The sequence below is a fragment of the Salvelinus fontinalis genome, chromosome 18 (assembly GCF_029448725.1).
Source record: "Salvelinus fontinalis isolate EN_2023a chromosome 18, ASM2944872v1, whole genome shotgun sequence".
Lineage (NCBI taxonomy): Eukaryota > Metazoa > Chordata > Actinopteri > Salmoniformes > Salmonidae > Salvelinus > Salvelinus fontinalis.
The window spans coordinates 34,180,447-34,199,440 of NC_074682.1; the positions used below are offsets into that span (position 1 = coordinate 34,180,447).

At 40.9% G+C, this 18,994-nt stretch overlaps 3 protein-coding genes across 4 annotated transcripts; 2 read left to right on the top strand and 1 right to left on the bottom strand.

The window, feature by feature from the left end:
- The first annotated feature begins 514 nt into the window (after positions 1-514).
- LOC129815355 (translocon-associated protein subunit alpha) lies at positions 515-4,646 on the top strand. Its single transcript, XM_055869110.1, has 9 exons — positions 515-654; positions 1,760-1,878; positions 1,991-2,084; positions 2,237-2,364; positions 2,704-2,838; positions 3,007-3,083; positions 3,221-3,299; positions 3,430-3,523; positions 3,751-4,646. The coding sequence occupies exons 1-9, from the start codon at positions 585-587 to the stop codon at positions 3,819-3,821; spliced, it is 867 nt and encodes a 288-aa protein (XP_055725085.1). The 5' UTR covers positions 515-584; the 3' UTR covers positions 3,822-4,646.
- A 646-nt stretch (positions 4,647-5,292) lies between these two features.
- On the top strand, positions 5,293-14,588 carry LOC129815356 (neuritin-like). The gene is made up of 3 exons (XM_055869111.1): positions 5,293-5,601; positions 10,283-10,433; positions 10,968-14,588. Exons 1-3 carry the CDS (start codon positions 5,487-5,489, stop codon positions 11,200-11,202), a joined length of 501 nt encoding a protein of 166 aa, XP_055725086.1. The 5' UTR covers positions 5,293-5,486; the 3' UTR covers positions 11,203-14,588.
- A 2,104-nt stretch (positions 14,589-16,692) lies between these two features.
- LOC129815357 (protein SYS1 homolog) lies at positions 16,693-18,683 on the bottom strand. 2 transcript variants are annotated; one of them, XM_055869112.1, is made up of 4 exons: positions 18,526-18,683; positions 17,862-18,062; positions 17,702-17,769; positions 16,693-17,422 (listed from the first exon to the last, which is right to left on the bottom strand). In XM_055869112.1, exons 2-4 carry the CDS (start codon positions 18,021-18,023, stop codon positions 17,182-17,184), a joined length of 471 nt encoding a protein of 156 aa, XP_055725087.1. In that variant the 5' UTR covers positions 18,024-18,062; positions 18,526-18,683; the 3' UTR covers positions 16,693-17,181. The 2 variants fall into 2 exon arrangements, with proteins under 2 accessions (XP_055725087.1, XP_055725088.1); XM_055869113.1 differs by lacking the exon at positions 18,526-18,683 and adding an exon at positions 18,360-18,512.
- Positions 18,684-18,994: the final 311 nt, after the last annotated feature.

The window sequence follows — 18,994 nt, forward strand, 5'->3', positions numbered from 1 at the left end:
CTGCAGGATGTTAGCTTGTCATTTCTTTTGTGCATCAGCAGGGCAATCTGCAGAAAACCACAATCCTTCCTATGAAAACAACTCATGCTGAGCCACATTTTGCTAATGCGCAAAAGAGAGAGAATATTTTGTGTGAGTTTTATACCAAGGGATGCAGCACCGCTTTATTTTTGACTGAAAGATTAGGACACATTTTTGGTTTTGTACGTTTTGGGACATGTACTAATGTGTTTGCTAGTATGCTAAAAAAAAGAAAAATATAGTGTCTGCAAAGATATTTAAAAAATATTATAAATATTTAGACAGCGTAGGCCTAAAATGATCGACAATGGTTAACTATACTGAGAACCCCCCCCCCCCCCCCCCACCAACATAAGTTAATTTAATTGTCGATTATGGATGGAAGAATGACATGTGCTTTTGTTGTTGTTGATTCAATCAATTTCTCCTAAACAGTTTGACAATACCTATACGTGCTTAGTATGGGCGTGACTTAAAACTCTTATCCCACGTCTTCTCTAACTTTTCTTCCTTTTCCTGAGTGCTGATGTGTATGTAGCAAGCTACGAACTTGACGCAGCAAAATGTTCAATTTCGGATCAAAAATACTTTTACTTTTACTCGTGGCTTTCCCATGTGGCCTGATATCCTTCGGTAAGTCATTTTATCCTTCTGAATTTGTATTCGTCACTCCAGCGGTGCAGAGTTCATTGCAATAATGAAACGTTAACAAAGTTAACATTGACGTGGCATAACGCAGTTTTTCATTCAGTGATATTTAACGTTTGAAGACTGCATTGTCTTAAAGCTTCGTGCTCAATATCCATATTTGATTAATTAAGTAAACAAATGCATTTAACATAAAATTATAGCAGGAACCTAAAACTTTGGGAAGCTTTCTCAATATATGCTTGTTGAGACATCGCATGCTTATGCAAATGAAACATTTCCATGGATGTAGTTTTATGGTGAAAGACAATAAGAACCTTAAATAGAGAAACAAAAATGACACATTTTTCAAGACAAAATATGTCTGGTTGGCAATATTGTTTCTATACACAACTAGTATTCTGCACTAGAGCGCAAAAAAAAATGATATTCACAAAGTTTAGCATATCTTTGCAGGGGGGCTCTTATTTTGAGAAATACAAGTAAAATATCTGCGATTGTGCTGCCAGCATAATATACTGCTGCTAGGAGAACGGTAATCTCTACTCTGAGTTCCCCTTTTTCTATGGTGACGTGTCCCAGGATCATCGTTGCGTTGGTACTGTGTTGATGCATTGTAACACCCGTGTGAGGCGCTGACTTTTACGTTTATCTTGCCTGTTACATAGTGTTCAAATTGTTACAATAGGGCAGGCCTACTACTAAATGATTGGCTTTGCAATTTGTTATACAAAGTTTATACAGCATGTTCGATTAATTAGGCCTACCAATCATGAAGCATAACAGGACCTAGTTTTAGCCTTTAGGCTAAACATTCTTTGTGAACGAGCACAATGAACTAATCTCTTTTCATGATCACTTGTATCTATTTAGTAGTGTCACTAGTTTACATTTATTTGATCCATTGTATCCTATGTGTATTTTTTGTGAAGATGGACAAACTAGGGGTAACGTCAGGTTAAGAGGCCTGGCCTTTTTAACAGGTGGCGAGTTGAAGTCACAATTATCATCAGATATTTTAGCAATTTATGCAATGTGTATGTGTTTAAATGCACACATTGCTAATGGCTTCTTCTCTCTGTTTGGACAGGCCAAGTATCTGCAGACTCTGAGTCTGCGGAGGACATTTCCCCAGATTCAACAGTCGATGAGGAGGAGGAGGAGGAAGAGGATGAGGTGCTGGTGGAAGAAGATCAGGTCCCAGGCTCAGTATGTGACGTTGTTCGAACTGGGATGAAAGCGGCTTCTATTGTCCCTGCCAAATGAACCAGACAGTTGTTTGACATATTGCTATTTGATTTGATATTTTGAAATCTCTCAGGAAACAGAAGATGACATAGATGAAGATGCTGCAGTTGGAGATGTAACCTCTCACCCTGATGCTGACACCACCATTGTCTTTGTGACTGGGGAAGGTTGGCCTTCTCTTCCTTGATGAAGACTTTCATATCATTTTACACTCAGTCATTCATTGTAAATTTAAAGGCTAATATGCAAGACAGTGTTGAATGTAATTATTCATTCACATCAAGGGTTTAATTTGTATATCTTTGTGCCCTCTATCCAGAGTTCCCAGCCAATGAGATTGTGAAGTTCCTGGTGGGTTTCACCAACAAGGGAAGCCAGGATTTCACTGTCCATTCCCTGGAGGCCTCCTTCCGTTACCCTCAGGACTTCCAGTTCTACATACAGAACGTGAGTCTGGGCTCTCGGATGCATGACGCCTGCATGCCTCATCTGAGGAATAGAAAGTCCCCATGAAAACACACATGATTCTGTAACACTTCATACATTATAATGGGGTTTGTAATCTGTTTACTTCCAATTTATTAACTAACAATTACTATAATATTAACTTATTATAAAGCCTTTACAAACCCGATAACATATGTATTACCTATTATAGATGACAGTTAGTTCAAAAACAGTGTGTTGTATTTACCAAATATACATGGAATGCCCTGTAAAATGTAGTATTGGGAACTTTCTGCCATTGTTGATCAGAAAAGTAGACAAGATGTTTTTGGTATCTAGTTCACAGCCTTGCCCCTGAGCACTGTGGTCCAGCCCCAGAAGCAGGCCTCCTTTGAGTACTCCTTCATCCCTGCTCAGCCTATGGCTGGTCGTCCCTTCGGACTGGTTATCCTACTCAACTACCAGGACAGTGAGGTGAGACTAGATTTATTGTTTTTTTTTATTATTGGAATGTTTTGCATCTTCAGTATGCCCAGCTCATATGGGTTATACCAGGTGTTCAGGCATCACCCTGACCAGGTTCAGAAGTTCCTTGGAATGTATGTCCTGAGGCGCTGATCTTGTGTTTTGACTGTTCCGCAGGGCAACGGTTTCCAGACGGCCATTTACAACCAGACCGTCACTATCGTTGAGCTGGAGGAAGGACTTGATGGAGAGACGTAAGCATTTCTTTGCATACATCAATTCTATTTTTATGCCAGTATTTGGTTATTTTAATTTATGTTTTAGGTACATTTGTTAAAATATTTTAACTCATTTTTATAGTATGACATGTTTTCCTTTGTTTCTCCTCCAGAATATTCATGTATATCTTCCTGACTGGATTGGTTGTCCTGGCGGTCTTTGGCATGTACCAGGTGCTGGAGTCTAGGACGGTACGAGTTTCATGAATCTAAATTGTCATAGTCTAAAATATCTCCACCTCTTTACATATGGTGTTGAATGTTACATTAAAAATGAGCACCAGGGTGAATGAAGTGATGACCTTTCATCTATGTTGTGCAGAGGAAGAGGTTCCCTGTGAAGGTGGAGACGGGCACTGGTGGGATGAACGGTGTGGACATAAGCTGGATTCCCCAAGAGACCCTCAACATCATGAGTAAGTTGAGCTTTGTCATGAGCTTTAATACTCTGTCATAGCTTTGTGCAGGAAGACAAATTCAAACTCTGCTTATAACAACCACTTTTTTGGAAGTGTACTTGAAAAGGCATCCTCTGTTTTAATCTTGTCTGTACAAAGATGAATATCAACTCAAATGGCTGTATTGACCATCTCTCTTTCTCTCACACTCTCTCTTACTCTCTTTGTCTCGCTCTCTCTTACAGGCAAGGCATCGGCATCCCCTAAAGCCTCCCCAAGGAAACGCACCAAGAGAGCGGTGGGAGTAGATCAGTAAACCATTCCATGATGCGGCCGTCTTCATATCAATGTCCACCAAGCCCATATTCAAGGCCCATGACATCACAACCGTCAACACCATCAACCTCTGCTCAACCTCTGGGTGGACCTAGTTAGTTATCCAAGAGCTTTTTGCCGCTGATACATAGGCATATGCCAAATGTCTCAATGTCAAGGGTTCTTGGACTGAAGAGACTGGTGTCACGAATGTGTCCCATTTAGACACCACTCTAGTTGAACATGGTCATAATTGTGCAAATTTGGCCCACATTTTGTTTAATTAAAGGAACTTGTTTTTTATCACTGTGTGGTTGAAACACTAAAGGACTGAGTAATTTAATCACCATGCCAGCTCCATGGAAGACATGGGGAAGACTTGGGGAGTTTTAGACCTGCCAAAGAAAGCAATAATGCTACACCAAGTATTTCAATCAAAATCTTTTTTTACTTTTACAAATGTATTTAAATACTTAAATTCCTGAAGTATTATGATATTGAGCTTTTAGTTCTATTTCATTCAGTGCCTTAGTGGCTGACTCCCTGTCTGCACGGTCAGGAATTGAGATAGTGACCAAAAGGGTCTCCCAAGTTCGTCCAAGGGAAAGTTTTCCTTAATGTGGACCAGGTTTTTCAGTGTCATACTTTGAAATATCATAAAGATGCTTTGAAAGGCTCAGTGAAGAGAATTTCAAAAGAAAAGGCCATCAGCTACCAGGTTACATTGTTAAATGTGAATGATACAAATGCATTTGAAAAGGTACTTGCTTTCAGAGTCAGGTTTCATTTTTCCCAAACCATACTACAATAAATGTAACTAGTTGAATTATGAATTATAATTTTTTCCACACATACTACGCTGACACTCCAACACACACAAACTACATATGCTCACACACACAAAACACACATGCATATTGACGCCACACACTCTTTCACACTCTTCACACACTGCAGCTACTCTGTTTATTATCTATACTGATTGCCTAGTCACTTTTACCTACATGTACATGTTACCTCAGTCACCTCAACTACCTCGTACCCCAGCACATTGACTCAGTACCAGTACTCCTTGTACTGTATATAGCCTTGTTATTGTTATTTTATTGTGTTTCTATTTCCTTTTTATTTTATATAATTGTCTTTTTAAATCTGCATTGTTGGGAAAGGGCTCTTAAGTAAGCATTTCATGGTAAAGTCTACACCTGTTGTATTTGGAGCATGTGACAAATACATTTGTTTTGATTTCATGCCTCAATTTAAAAAGCTCTGAAATAAGCACTTTATTTGGACTTTTGATTTTGCTCAATATTATTCTCAGAGAAATCAAAGATGACTGATGTCAGATTGACAAGGGATCCGACTGAGAGGAGAGTGTCCATATGTACCAATGGGCTATTTGTCCGTCAGCAAATGAGAGACATGGGATGGCACTAAACGTATCTCTGGCGAAGAGCGTTGATGAGGTGAGAGAAGCGCTCTGAGACGAAGCACGCACGCGAGGGGCAGGTTAAGTAACGTCACAGTTGTTATCATGTTTTGGATCGAGAATAAACTGCAACTGATACTGCAAATGTCAATCGCCTCCTGGTAACCAGATAGGACGTCATAAGTAATTTATCTTGATCGATTCATATTACTTCGCTTTGATTTTTTTTCTCAATTTATGAGCGACTTTGTCGGATCCCACAGATGGCGAGAGGCACCCTCCGCTGGGTTTGATATGGGAATGGGATTTACGTCAGCGAAGATTCTAATATTTTGTGCATGTATTACATTAGGTAAGACGGGTTCAATTCTCGTTCTAGATACATATTTATTTGTAGAATAATAATTTGTCATATTACACGAATTTATTTTTCGACACCACTGTATTGGCTCTGTTTTTATAATATATTGGATGAAACGTAATATTTTATTAATTAAGGGTGTAGGCTAAATGTAGATGTTGCATGCAGGGTGAGAATAGAGTTGTAGCCTACTATTTGACAGTGCCAAGCCTTTTTCATATTTTAAGTGCTTATCAATAACTCATTGTCACTCAGGTGTGTGCAGTTATATTTTGGAGTGCTTGAATGATATTTGACCAGAAATAGACTTGCAGTGTTGTGCTGGTTTGGGGTCACAAAGTACTGAGTATGGCTGGAGGGTGGTCCGTAGGGGGACTAGGCCCCATCCTGAAGATGGAGAATTGTGCATTTTTCAAACACCTGAAACATTTTTTCCCCTGCAATCAAGAGCCATAATCATTATGCTTAATTCTATGTAAAAAAATAAATAATACCAGGTAAGTTTTATAATCTACAGGAACAACCCGCAGAATAGTTACAGGGGAGCAGAATGATCCAATTGGAAGCTGGGGATGATTAGTTGGCCATGATGGTATGAGGGCCAGATTGGGAATTTAGCCAGGACACCAGGGTTAACATTTAGCCAGGACACCAGGGTTAACACCCCTACTCTTACAATAAGTGCCATTGGATCTTTTAGTGACCACAGAGAGTCAGGACACCTGTTTAATGTCCCATCCAGAAGACAGCACCCTACACAGGGCAATGTCCCCAATCACTGCCCTGGGGCATTGGGATCTTTTTTTAGATCAGAGGAAATAGTGCCCTCTACTGGCCCTCTAACACCACTTCCAGCAGCATCTGGTCTCCCATCCAAGACCAATCCTGCTTAGCTTTAGTGGCAAGCCAGCAGTGGGTTGCAGGGTGGTATGCTGCTTGATTGATAGCATGAAATGGCTTCTTGGTAGCTAGTTATGAGGTTGGGAGATTGGTAACCTATCTAGACTAGCTAAAGCCAACGTCATAAAATTGCTAGGTGGCCAGTAGTATTACAGCTAATACATATTTTTAAATATCATTATTATTATACAGTGCCTTGCAAAAGTATTCATCCCCCTTGGCGTTATTCCTATTTTGTTGGATTACAACCTGTAATTTAAATAGATTTTTATGTTGATTTCATTTAATGGACATACACAAAATAGTCTAAATTGGTTAAGTGAAATTTTAAAAGATTACTTGTTTCAAAAAAATTAAAAAAAATGTAAAAGTGGTGTGTGCATATGTATTCACCCCCTTTGCTATGAAGCCCCTAAATAAGATCTGGTGCAACCAATTACCTTCAGAAGTCACATAATTAGTTAAATAAAGTTAACCTGTGTGCAATCTAAGTGTCACATGATCTGTCACATGATCTCATTATATATACACCTGTTCTGAAAGGCCCCAGAGTCTGCAACACCACTAAGCAAGCCGCACCACCAAGCAAGCGTCACCATGAAGACCAAGGAGCTCTCCAAAGTTGTGGAGAAGTACAGATCAGGGTTGGATTATAAAAAAACATCTGAAACTTTGAACATCCCACGGAGCACCGTTAAATCCATTATAAAAAAATGGAAAGAAAATGGCACCACAACAAACCTGCCAAAGAGAGGACAGCCCACCAAAACTGACGGACCAGGCAATGGGTGTGCCACAGGTGCCACAGGGGGGTGCCACAGGGTTCAATCCTATGGGGGTGCCACAGGGTTCAATCCTCGGGCCGACTCTCTTCTCTGTATACATCAATGATGTTGCTCTTGCTGCTGGTGATTCTCTGATACACCTCTACGCCGATGACACCATTCTGTATACTTCTGGCCCCTCTTTGGACACTGTGTCAACTAAACTCCAGACGAGCTTCAATGCCATACAACTCTCCTTCCGTGGCCTCCAACTGCTCTTAAACGCAAGTAAAACTAAATGCATGCTATTCAACCGATCACTGCCCGCACCTGCTCGCCCGTCCAGCATCACTACTCTGGACGGCTCTGACGGCTCTGAATACGTGAACAACTACAAATACCTTGGTGTCTGGTTAGACTGTAAACTCTCCTTCCAGACTCACATTAAGCATCTCCAATCCAAAGTTAAATCTAGAATCGGCTTCCTATATCGCAACAAAGCATCCTTCACTCATGCTGCCAAACATACCCTCGTAAAATTGACCATCCTACCAATCCTTGACTTCGGTGATGTCATCTATAAAATAGCCTCCAACACTCTACTCAACAAACTGGATGCAGTCTATCACAGTGCCATCCGTTTTGTCACCAAAGCCCCATACACTACCCGCCATTGCGAACTGTACGCTCTCGTTGGTTGGCCCTCGCTTCATACTCGTCGCAAAACAGACTGGCTACAGGTTATCTACAAGTCTCTGCTAGGTAAAGCCCCGCCTTATCTCAGCTCACTAGTCACCATAGCAGCACCCACTCGTAGCACGCGCTCCAGCAGGTATATCTCTCTGGTCACCCCCAAAGCCAATTCCTCCTTTGGTCATCTTTCCTTCCAGTTCTCTGCTGCCAATGACTGGAACGAACTGCAAAAATCTCTGAAGCTGGAAACACTTATCTCCCTCACTAGTTTTAAGCACCAGCTGTCAGAGCAGCTCACAGATTACTGCACCTGTACATAGCCCATCTATAATTTAGCCCAAACAACTACCGCTTCCCCTACTGTATTTATTTATTTAGCTTCTTTGCACCCCATTATTTCTATTTCTACTTTGCACATTCTTCCACTGCAAATCTACCATTCCAGTGTTTTACTTGCTATATTGTATTTACATCGCCACCATGGCCTTTTTTTGCCTTTACCTCCCTTATCTCACCTCATTTGCTCACACTGTATATATACTTATTTTTCTACTGTATTATTGACTGTATGTTTTGTTTATTCCATGTGTAACTCTGTGTAACTCTGTGTTGTTGTATGTGTCAAATTGCTATGCTTTATCTTGGCCAGGTCGCAGTTGCAAATGAGAACTTGTTCTCAACTAGCCTACCTGGTTAAATAAAGTTTAATAAAATAATATTTTAAAAAATGAGGGCATTAATAGAGAGAGGCAGAGAGGACAACAAAGAGACAAATGATAAAGCAACACTAGAGTGGTTTAAGGGGAAACATTTAAATGTCTTGGAATGGCCTAGTCAAAGCCCAGACCTCAATCCAATTGAGAATCTGTGGTATGACTTAAAGATTGCTGTACACCAGCGGAACCCATCCTACTTGAAGGAGCTGGAGCAGTTTTGCCTTGAAGAATGGGCAAAAATTCCAGTGGCTAGAAGTGCCAAGCTTATAAAGACATACCCCAAGAGACTTGCAGCTGTAATTGCTGCAAAAAGTGTCTCTACAAAGTATTGACTTTTGGGGGGGGGGTGAATAATTATGCACGCTCAAGTTTTCAGTTGTTTTGTCTTATTTCTTGTTTGATTCACAATTTAAAAAAAATGTCATCTTCAAAGTGGTAGGCATGTTGTGTAAATCACATGATACAAACCCCCCAAAAATCTATTTTATTTCCAGGTTGTAAAGCATCAAAATAGGAAAAATGCCAAGGGGGTGAATACTTTTGCAAGTCACTGTATTTGGGGAGGGGGCATTGGATTTAATGTGCAGTGGGACACTGCAAATGATCCAGGCAAGCAACCAAATCTGGGGGAAGTTGATCTATTCTCAGAATCCCAATATAACCCATGCCTTGATATACTTCAATGTTTTCTATGCCTTAAAATCAATCATTTAAGCTTATATAACAGACAGTGGCTATTACAGTGGCTTTGGACACCTTATCCCTGACACCTGACCCCTGAGCCTAAGTGATCAATAAGGGGTGGGAGGGAGGAGGTAGATGGGAGAGAATTGTGACATGAACCATTCTCACAGGTAGCCTATGCTGATTATATCTATTGGCAACGGACATATCTGCTGATGGCATCATCCACCCTTTGAAGCATCTCTAAATCACAGGAGGACAAATATCTCCAAAGCAATCTCGTCATTAAAACTACATTGAGAGGCCATTTTGAAAGACTGGAAGAAAAACGTTAGCCAAACTTCCTGGGAGGGATGCTGAGAGCTGTTATGTCTCTGTTTCCTCCATTTTAACTCCAAGAACAACAAAGAAGGAGGGTGACCTACTTTTGGCATCCTCCCATTTGTTTCAGAAGACACTCTTCGCTTCAAACAGGGAGATGGATAACGATCTGGATCAGTGGAGGTTGGTGGGAGGAGCTATAGGAGTACGGGCTCATTGTCATGGCTGGAATGGAATTAATTGAACGGTATCAAAAACATCAAACATATGGAAACCACATGTTTGACTCCATTCCAGTCACTGCATTCCTGCCATTACAATGAGCCCGTCATCCTACAGCTTCTCTCACCAGCGTCCACTGATCTAGATAAAGATGATACTAGAGCCTATTGTTATTCTATCATGACATAAAACAATTATATTTGGCCTCTGTAAGAGCAATGGCTGAATTGTACAATAAAACCTATGGTAAAAATGAACAAGCAGGATATGTACCATATGGATACAATATTATTTTTTTCACAACAGGCAATATAATGGCCTTTCTTTCCTTAATGCATTTGGATGTATTTTCTCTCTGTGTGTGTTTTGCAGTGTCCCTGGCTGTGGCAAGAGACTCAGTGGCGGATGTGAAGTGTGAGAATATTTACAGGGACTTCTCTGACTGTGTTCTGGAGCTGGGGGAGAGCATGGATAACTACCAGGAGAATGTGACCAGCGAGATGGGAGTGGAAGCTGTGTGTAGGTGAGAGGGGTGTGTGTGTCTGTGTGCATGTGTGTGTGTGCAACGTACAGCATCCTCTACATAGCTGCATCTGTGTTTGCAATGCACCGGGATCTCATGGGACCTGATTACTCTTACGACTGGGGTGAAACAAGTTCCCTGTGCAGCATCAGATCTAATTTCTGTGGCTACAAAATAAAGCTGGGTTGATCTTGCAAAAGGCTAGAATAAAAACTGTTACAGTTTCACTGGACAGTAGTATAAAAAACATTAATAAACCAAAAATACTCCTGTAAAACACACCTTTGGCCATGTGTGTTACAGGTGAGCTTTGAAGCCTGGCATGTGAGGCGATTAAAGTGCCAGATAAATCAAATCAATGACATTCTTCAATCCAATAGATTGAAAACCAATGGCATGTTTTCATGTCAAATATGAAACAGGTAGTGGATTTGTGGAAGACCCTCTTGTAAAGCACTTTGAGACAACTACTGATGTAAAAAGGGCTTTATAAAATATATTTGACTGATTCATTGATTGATCTTTCATCCCTAGCCACTGGGAGGCGTTCCACACGTGTGCCCTGACGGCACTGTCCGGGTGTCAGGAGGAGGTGGGCTCCATCTGGGAGACCCTAAGAGAAGACTCCAGGAAGATCCGCTTCCAGGGCAGCCTCTTTGACCTGTGCAGCCCTAGCTCGGCCCCAAGCCTGCGCTCGCCTCAACCCCCTCTACCCCTGCTGTTCCTGGGCTTGCTGATCCTGGGAGGGCCCATCTGGCCCTCCACATAGGTGGGGGATGCCTCTCTCCTCCTCCTCGCTTACGCCCCCATGCGCTCTCACATTCCCCGAGGCGGGGTGAGTAGCGAGACGATCAGTGAGTAGAGAGGGGATATGGATTGAAGATTAGGTTAGCATACATAGCCATGTCTCTATGAAGACACAATTGATATCTATAGTACTGGGTAATCAGAAGGCTATGATATCCCAGAGCCATTTATGTCTATGGAGAGATGAATGGATACCTATGGCTCTGGGTTACCCACCATAGATGTCTATGGCACTAAGTAATTATAGGGTTATGTTATCAGGGCCTTAGATGTTAATGTCATCAATATCTAGGAGTCTGGATAAACATACATATCCAAGACCCAAGCAATTGTAATGAAATGACCTACTACAGTATACGCCTATGAAAAAAAGCCATCGGTCTGTTTTGTTGACAATCAAATTAACTCTTTATAAACAATGACCTTTTGACCCCTACACACCAGCCCCAAATGGTTGGAGTTGCATGGCTGCTATAATGACACCAAAAAGGTATTTTCTGTATGTTTGCTCTCTTAAACCGTTTCTTTGGTCATCCTGTTAGTCAGTAGGTGCTGTTAAAGTCAGGTAATGCTCTTAACTGAAAATATTGTAAAAAATTGTTGAGGTAGATTATGCTCTGATCTGAAAATATCATTCCTTGCTTTATTATGCACCTTACAGTAAAATGCCTAAATTATTGTTAGTAATTGTGGATGAAGGACAATAGTCTAGTTAGTTTCTCTCTTGCCAACTAGTTATTGTACCTGAAAATGATCGCTGGTTATGTGAGAATGTTCAGCGTTGTTTTATGAACCTGTGTTTTGTATGGAAGTCCAAGTGTTTGGCTGTTAATTCATTTTATATCATTGACTCCACAACTATATACAATTGTACACAGTTCACTTCCAAGCACATTCACCCTTACACAAAACGCACAGTATACTGAGTAGAAATAAAGAGAGGTAATGCCACAAATATTCACTTTATTATGGAAGCTAAAATATATAAGACTTAAGTCATAGGATTCTCCTATGGCACCACCCTGCATTGTTAGGGCTAATGCCTCAATGCATTACAATATTTGATTTTGTCAACAGTTGTAATATAACATCAAACTGAGTCAATATAAATGTAAAATGTAAGTAATTTGTAGTTTTATAGCAACATGTGGTGTTATTGTATAGCTTCTCCGTTTCTACTCTCAGACTGAATAGGCAATGAGGGGTGAATCCTGACTTTGGAATGTATGCCTTTCCTACACACTTCTCAGTATATTCAGACTTACCTTATTGAGTCGCGTAACGCGCTCTGCAGGCATGGATACATTGCGCACTCTGAATAAATGTAAAACCCTCCCACTTGCTGGCCACCATATTTTCTAGATGAGTTTTCATTCAATGGTGTTTTCAGTACATTTATCTTAAGCCATCCCTTTAAATACAGTGTAACTTATTTTTTTAAATTTCACCTTTATTTAACCAGATAGGCCAGTTGAGAAAAAGTTCTCATTTACAACTGCAACCTGGCCAAGATAAAGCAAAGCAGTGCGACAAAATAAAAAATACAGTGGTTTGAGTCAAACTGAAAGCTGTCATATTCAAGTTCAATCCATATAATATTGGAAGGTGGAAAAAAAGAGTACAATAGAGGTTGAACAATAATCCTATAAATCTACTCTAAATCCCACTAATCATGGAATTGTGTGACAACAGTCCAGTCGTGTGTTCTTAGTTCCATAATGATTCAAATAGGCTATACATGTCCCAATTTATTGCACAGCGTTAGCCGAATATGATCCACTAATGCTAGCAACCCTCAGGAACAATTTACAAGGACACGACAGAGGAAAGAAAGGTAAACGGAATGGAATGAAATGATGCAAAAATAAATGTATGTGGGTATTACTGACGGTGGCTCGCGATAGTGGCTAATATTTAACGTGATACAAATTGTAAAATAAAACGGAGAAAAGCCTGGGCATATAATAAAAACATTCTAAAGAGCATACATCAACTTGGCAGGTTCAGCCCTACAGAAGCCTATAAACTATGGTCTCCAAATTTCATCAATGCAAATTTTGAGGGCACACAATTACAATTCTGAATAATGACACAGCAATTTTTGTTTTCTATTTCACTGTGTTAAAGGGGCGGCAATACATGTCATGTTGATATGATTTTCAGTTTGCTTCTATATGGCTGGTGTCACATTTGTCTCCAGGGATTATAAGAAAATATTATCTAAAACAACTGCCATGTTTATTTACAATCCCCTTCTCCAAACGGAATACTCATTTACCTAGCTCTTATTAATAGCTCGTATCAATATATAAATTACAGTGCATGGAGAATGCTGTTATTTAAATTAGAAAAAAAGAAAGCAGATGCTTTTTCCACTTGGAACTGTCAGGCTAGCTTGACCTTATTCATGGTTTCCTCGCACGTTAAAATGGCGGAATTATGAGGGGAATTAAATCAAGGTCAAAATACGACGTATCCGTAGACACACCTCCACCACACCTTCATTTATTCGAGCTCCACCTCAAACGAATAGCAGGTGAATATCATGCTCTTCTCAAGCTTAAATTCAAGGTCATAATATGCAGAGAGAAAAGCGCATAAAAAGGTAATTACCTTCCATTTGCGCACGCTTAACTTGGGTCGGAATCGAGGCCTTAGTACTGAGATTTTTGTGCAAATCTCTCATTGATAAGAATGCATGATTTACGCCTAAACTAAAGCTACATCCACATCCATGTATCTTAAATTAGGATTTGACCCAGAGAGAGCATGTCAAAATATTCACACTGCTTCAGCCAACATAGGACATTCTTCTTGTATTCTTTTGTACCCTCCCAACAGTACCTATAGTATGAATGGATCTCCCTCTGCATGGTTGTGTCTAGATATTAGGTTAGATATTCAGTTGAAAATACATTCCCAAGAGACATCCTATCCTCTATCAGCATGTTTGTACTGGTTGTCCTCCACACCTAGTCTGTACTCCTGATTGTGGTAGCACTCTGTCACCCAATCTGTGTGCCTGGTGGCAAGAGTCCACATTTGTTTTTGAGCAATGAGCAATATGTATGGGAAACACTTGAGGGACCAACTACTTTCCTTTTCTGTGAGATCGGCAGCTAACGAAAGCATGAAAAATATCACATTATTAAAGGGAGATATCATAAACACTAAGCATATCATTATGTATCACTGATTATTGAAATGATTACTGCATAGAAAAATAGGCCTACATCAGGAAACACTAATAATTCAAAATGTATGTGGTTTTTCAGTGATACAAACTACAGAGTACATTAAGTATTGTATTGCAATGTAATGTTTGAAATAAAGTATCAAGTTTGGAAATATGACATATTATTCTGTTTATACCTGCATGACCAGAGGGATCTGCTAGATCAAGATCATACTTGCTCCTACTCAGTATATGCTTTATCACAGTTATAGAGGATAGATTTTAGCCACGAGACACTTATTGTTGATATGATGTCCCTCCCCTGCACAACGGTTTCTTTTTTAGTCGTCCTCGTGGCAAGGTGCTAATAATCAGGACTGGATCCAGTATGGAACAGCCCAGCTGGCAGTCAGCCGCTTGTTAGTGGGCTACCATCTGTTCTCCCCAACCTGGCCACAGAGAATGCAGAGGGAGTGGGGGAGAGGCAGAGGGTGCAGCAGGGCTCAGGGCCCCCAGGACTCACCCATGGGAGGCTAACATCCATGTGTGGTGGTGGTGTAAGCCTCTCATTACGTTGCCTCCCCCGTCATTGACATTTCTACAGTCCAGTTTATCACCCACAATATCCCACATTACAATGCACACGATCCCTTTGTCTGTGCCAATGATAATGCACTTAATAAGAAAGTAGGTCTGTATTGCATGTTGCAGTAAGTAACTTCCTCCTGCACTGTCTAGTAATGCTATGGTGGATAGAAATCTGATGACAAGTAATGAATGACTGAATATTCAGATCTATCTATTCAGATCTAAGACAAATAATCTATTTATTTATTTTTATCCCATTTTCTCCCCAATTTTCGTGGTATCCAATCGCTAGTAATTACTACCTTGTCTCATCGCTACAACTCCCGTACGGGCACGGGAGAGACGAAGGTCGAAAGCCATGCGTCCTCCGAAGCACAACCCAACCAGCCGTACCGCTTCTTAACACAGCGCGCCTCCAACCCGGAAGCCAGCCGCACCAATGTGTCGGAGGAAACACCGTGTACCTGGCCCCCCTTGGTTGGCGCGCACTGCGCCCGGCCCGCCACAGGAGTCGCTGGAGCGCGATGAGACAAGGATATCCCTACCGGCCAAACCCTCCCTACCCCGGACGACGCTATGCCAATTGTGCGTCGCCCCACGGACCTCCCGGTCGCGGCCGGCTGCGACAGAGCCTGGGCGCGAACCCTGCGATGCAGTGCCCTAGACCACTGCGCCACCCGGGAGTAAAACAAATAATCTTAACGTGGATCCAGTGATGCAATAAATGGAAACTACAGCATTGCACTTCCTTACAGAGTAAACTTACAAAGTCCAAGAAAATTATCTGAACCATGACTTTCCTGAGCGCTTATCATCTAGTCTAGTCGAATATATTATTCCCACACCAAGAGCTAATTTTCAACAAATGCATCTACAATACTGCAGGCGATTATGATTTCATTAAACTGGTTTAAAATCTGAGAAAAAGCATCCCAGATAATCTCAGAGTATATGTTAAGATCACATATGAGTCAAATATGTGATGTGAAGAGAAGCAGTCTTTGTGGTGACTATAAACCAAAAAAAAAAGATTTGGTCTTAAGACACCAAATGGTCCCACTTATTATCAAGAGTTCAATACCTTGGTTATATAAAACCACAGCAGCAAAGCCAGAGGAAAAAACATTAACAGGTGAGGTGTAGAAAGCTCTCACTGCATACTCCAGATTTTCACCGCAATCCAAGTAAAACCTCTGTGATCTCACACAAAGTTCAAAATTATATAAAAATGTGTAAGGTCCAGACAGGCTGAAAATCATTTTTTACAAATAATAGGATATGAGAAGGAAAGTGCATTGAAAATCAGCAGAGAACCAGGAGCACTAAGCATGCTTACTAAAATAGGTTTATGTATAATTTGACCATAGATGGCAGTCACTGCACCATTGAGCACACAGTCAGGCACACACAGTGACAGCATCTTGTCAGAACACAGCTGGTGGCTGACAGACCATCCCCAGAGGAGCCATCTGCTCTCCACAGCATCACATCTTGTACACACACAACACTATGATCATGCGAAGCGATGATTATCAGATACTTGCTGCTCCTATAGCGTTGTCATGTAAACTTCATAATGTTGACGTATGGATGAGCATTGCCGATTCCTTTCACCCCTCAAGCTCACAAACTATAATGAGGAATAAAATAGAATTCCATATGTGGTGATCTGTTGTTTACATGTATGACTAGTTTGTTATCGTTTTTATTTTTCTCAACTGGAAAGGACATAACCGAAAGCATGTGCATGACAATCATTTTGCCACAATCATGTGATATCATTATTTAATCAAATCATGAAACCATTAAGATCTTTGTAAGACAAACTAAACTCTGCTTTGAACTGTCTCAAAGCAAGTGATATCTTAGTGGGTCGAGGAAAAAGTTAGCATTCACTGTTAGACAGGTAGTACGTGTTTACAAATAAATACAGCAACCAGCCCCATTTCAGTTAATTTCCAAGTCCTTGAATCTATTGAGAGGTGTGCAATGTTCCAACTTGGAGCATCTCTGTCTCTAGATCCAACTACTGCGTTATTGCAGCTCACATCCCAGTCCCATCAAGTCTTTGGGCACAAATGTCATAGCCTACATCATTCTGGGCAGAATACTGTCAGTGAACAGTTCACAGGGAGTGAGCCAGAGTCACAGAGTGGGGTCAGGTCAGGTGGTCAGCAGTCAAAGGTTAGACTTAGGTCCACTGTTGACTGGGATGGCCCTGAGCTCAGTCCGCATGCATAGGTACTCTCCAATTACGGCCATCAGAGCCATGCAGGCCACGTTGACCAGCCACCAGGACAGGGCCGCCGGGAGGTGGGCATTGTAGATCCAACAGCCTATCATGTGGAAGAAGTGCACGGTGATAGTGAAGTCCAGACACTGCTTCCCTCGGCGGACAAAGAACAACAAGCCCAGGGCACTGACGAAACAGCGAGACAGATGCACAATGAAGGACAACATGCCACAAAACAGGTTGGTCATTCAACTGAAGTGTGTGTGTAAATGTTATGATCATTTTTGATTCATAGCTCGTAGTTAGGCTAAGTTTACCAAACGTTATGAAGGTCATCTACTATAAACCATCATGGATTATTGACCTCATAACAAACCAGCCTTTCATCAATGGTATATGACTAGACTTCTTCATACCAAAGTGTTGAGGGAACATGCAGCACTCGAAGTCAGCCCATTAACTTACCAGGTAAGTGAGTTCAAGATGAACGCCATCATTGAGAGTCTGCCCTGCATTGTTGCAAATCCAAGAACCTGCAAGCATAGAGCCATGTTGTGAATCAGTCCACTGTCAACTCAACAGACAAAAATTAGGAAAATGTAGGAAACATTTCAGAAAGACTCACCTCATAACTGAAGATCTGGTCCAGTGATCTGTTGGTTTGTACAAGACTGTCCACAACAGCCAGCCACAGACCCAGGAAGCTGTAGTAGATGCATTGCATCAACACAATCTGAGACAAAATGAGGACCGGGTCCCAGATGTAGCTGCGGAAATGACTGCCCATTCCAAAGCTTTAGGAGGGAACACAGGGACCACCGAACAGCTGAAAAGTAGGGAGTGTCAGTGAATCAAAACCTGAAATTAAATTGTAGACATTTCAAAGGTCCATTATAGTTGAGTTAGTACACGATAACCTAACGTTAGCTATAAGCTGTTCTGTTACAAGCATTATTCAAGATTGTTAGCTGGCTAGATATCTAACAACGTTGCTAGGCCTACTTGTTACAGTAGTTATCTAGCTATGTGACATAGTTCATTTAGCTAATTTAATTGAGCAAATTAGCTAACGTTACAACCAAACTCGTGTTTACATTGTCCTCTTTTGAAAAAATCTAGCTACCTGAAATATTTGATAGCTGGCCGACATTAGCTAATTTGATTAGCTTGGTAGCTAGCGAACTATGTCAACAACTGCTTGGTGACATAGCTACCTAGCTGGTAACGTTAGCAAGCTATTAACTTGTTAGCAGCAGGGATTGTTATTGAGTTTACAAACTGTAGCCTACTTTTGCTGATAATCAATATCGAGTCGGGGTGTTTGGTAGTGAGATATCCAAAAGTACAACACATGAAATGCCACGATAAATCTACCAGATAACGTGGAGCTGATGACGAATAACAGAAACGTGAAAACAACAACGCCACCAAATTTTGACCCGGAAGTGATTAACTTCTATTACATTCATTTCAAAATAAAAGTATGTTGAATCTGGAATGGGAAGGGATATCCGGCTTTTTGAAAAATAAATGAACATCTTTAATAAAAATGTTATTTCACTGATTTTGGGTGCCGAAATTAATACGTCTGGTGATACGATTTTGTTTTAAGGCCTTTACAAGTTGCAGTATTTTATTTCATTCTTCTGATACTTTTATTTTGACAGAAATTCCTAGAGCTCACGTTTCTTTCCTAATTTTCTCCCACTTCTTCACTGAATGGGCCCTGCGAGTTTGCCTGGCCAGGTGGACGCCCAA

Bases quoted from the DNA above. Each gene is read 5' to 3' on its own strand.
- LOC129815356 (XM_055869111.1), top strand. From the start codon at position 5,487: ATGAGCGACTTTGTCGGATCCCACAGATGGCGAGAGGCACCCTCCGCT. The intron at 5,602-10,282 runs GTAAGACGGGTT...TGTGTTTTGCAG, and splicing joins TTGTGCATGTATTACATTAG to TGTCCCTGGCTGTGGCAAGA. The intron at 10,434-10,967 runs GTGAGAGGGGTG...TTTCATCCCTAG, and splicing joins GGAGTGGAAGCTGTGTGTAG to CCACTGGGAGGCGTTCCACA.
- LOC129815355 (XM_055869110.1), top strand. From the start codon at position 585: ATGTTCAATTTCGGATCAAAAATACTTTTACTTTTACTCGTGGCTTTC. The intron at 2,839-3,006 runs GTGAGACTAGAT...ACTGTTCCGCAG, and splicing joins TCAACTACCAGGACAGTGAG to GGCAACGGTTTCCAGACGGC. The intron at 3,300-3,429 runs GTACGAGTTTCA...TATGTTGTGCAG, and splicing joins AGGTGCTGGAGTCTAGGACG to AGGAAGAGGTTCCCTGTGAA.
- LOC129815357 (XM_055869112.1), bottom strand. From the start codon at position 18,023: ATGGGCAGTCATTTCCGCAGCTACATCTGGGACCCGGTCCTCATTTTG. The intron at 17,770-17,861 runs GTGAGTCTTTCT...CTATGCTTGCAG, and splicing joins ACCAGATCTTCAGTTATGAG to GTTCTTGGATTTGCAACAAT. The intron at 17,423-17,701 runs GTAAGTTAATGG...CTGTTTCGTCAG, and splicing joins ATCTTGAACTCACTTACCTG to TGCCCTGGGCTTGTTGTTCT.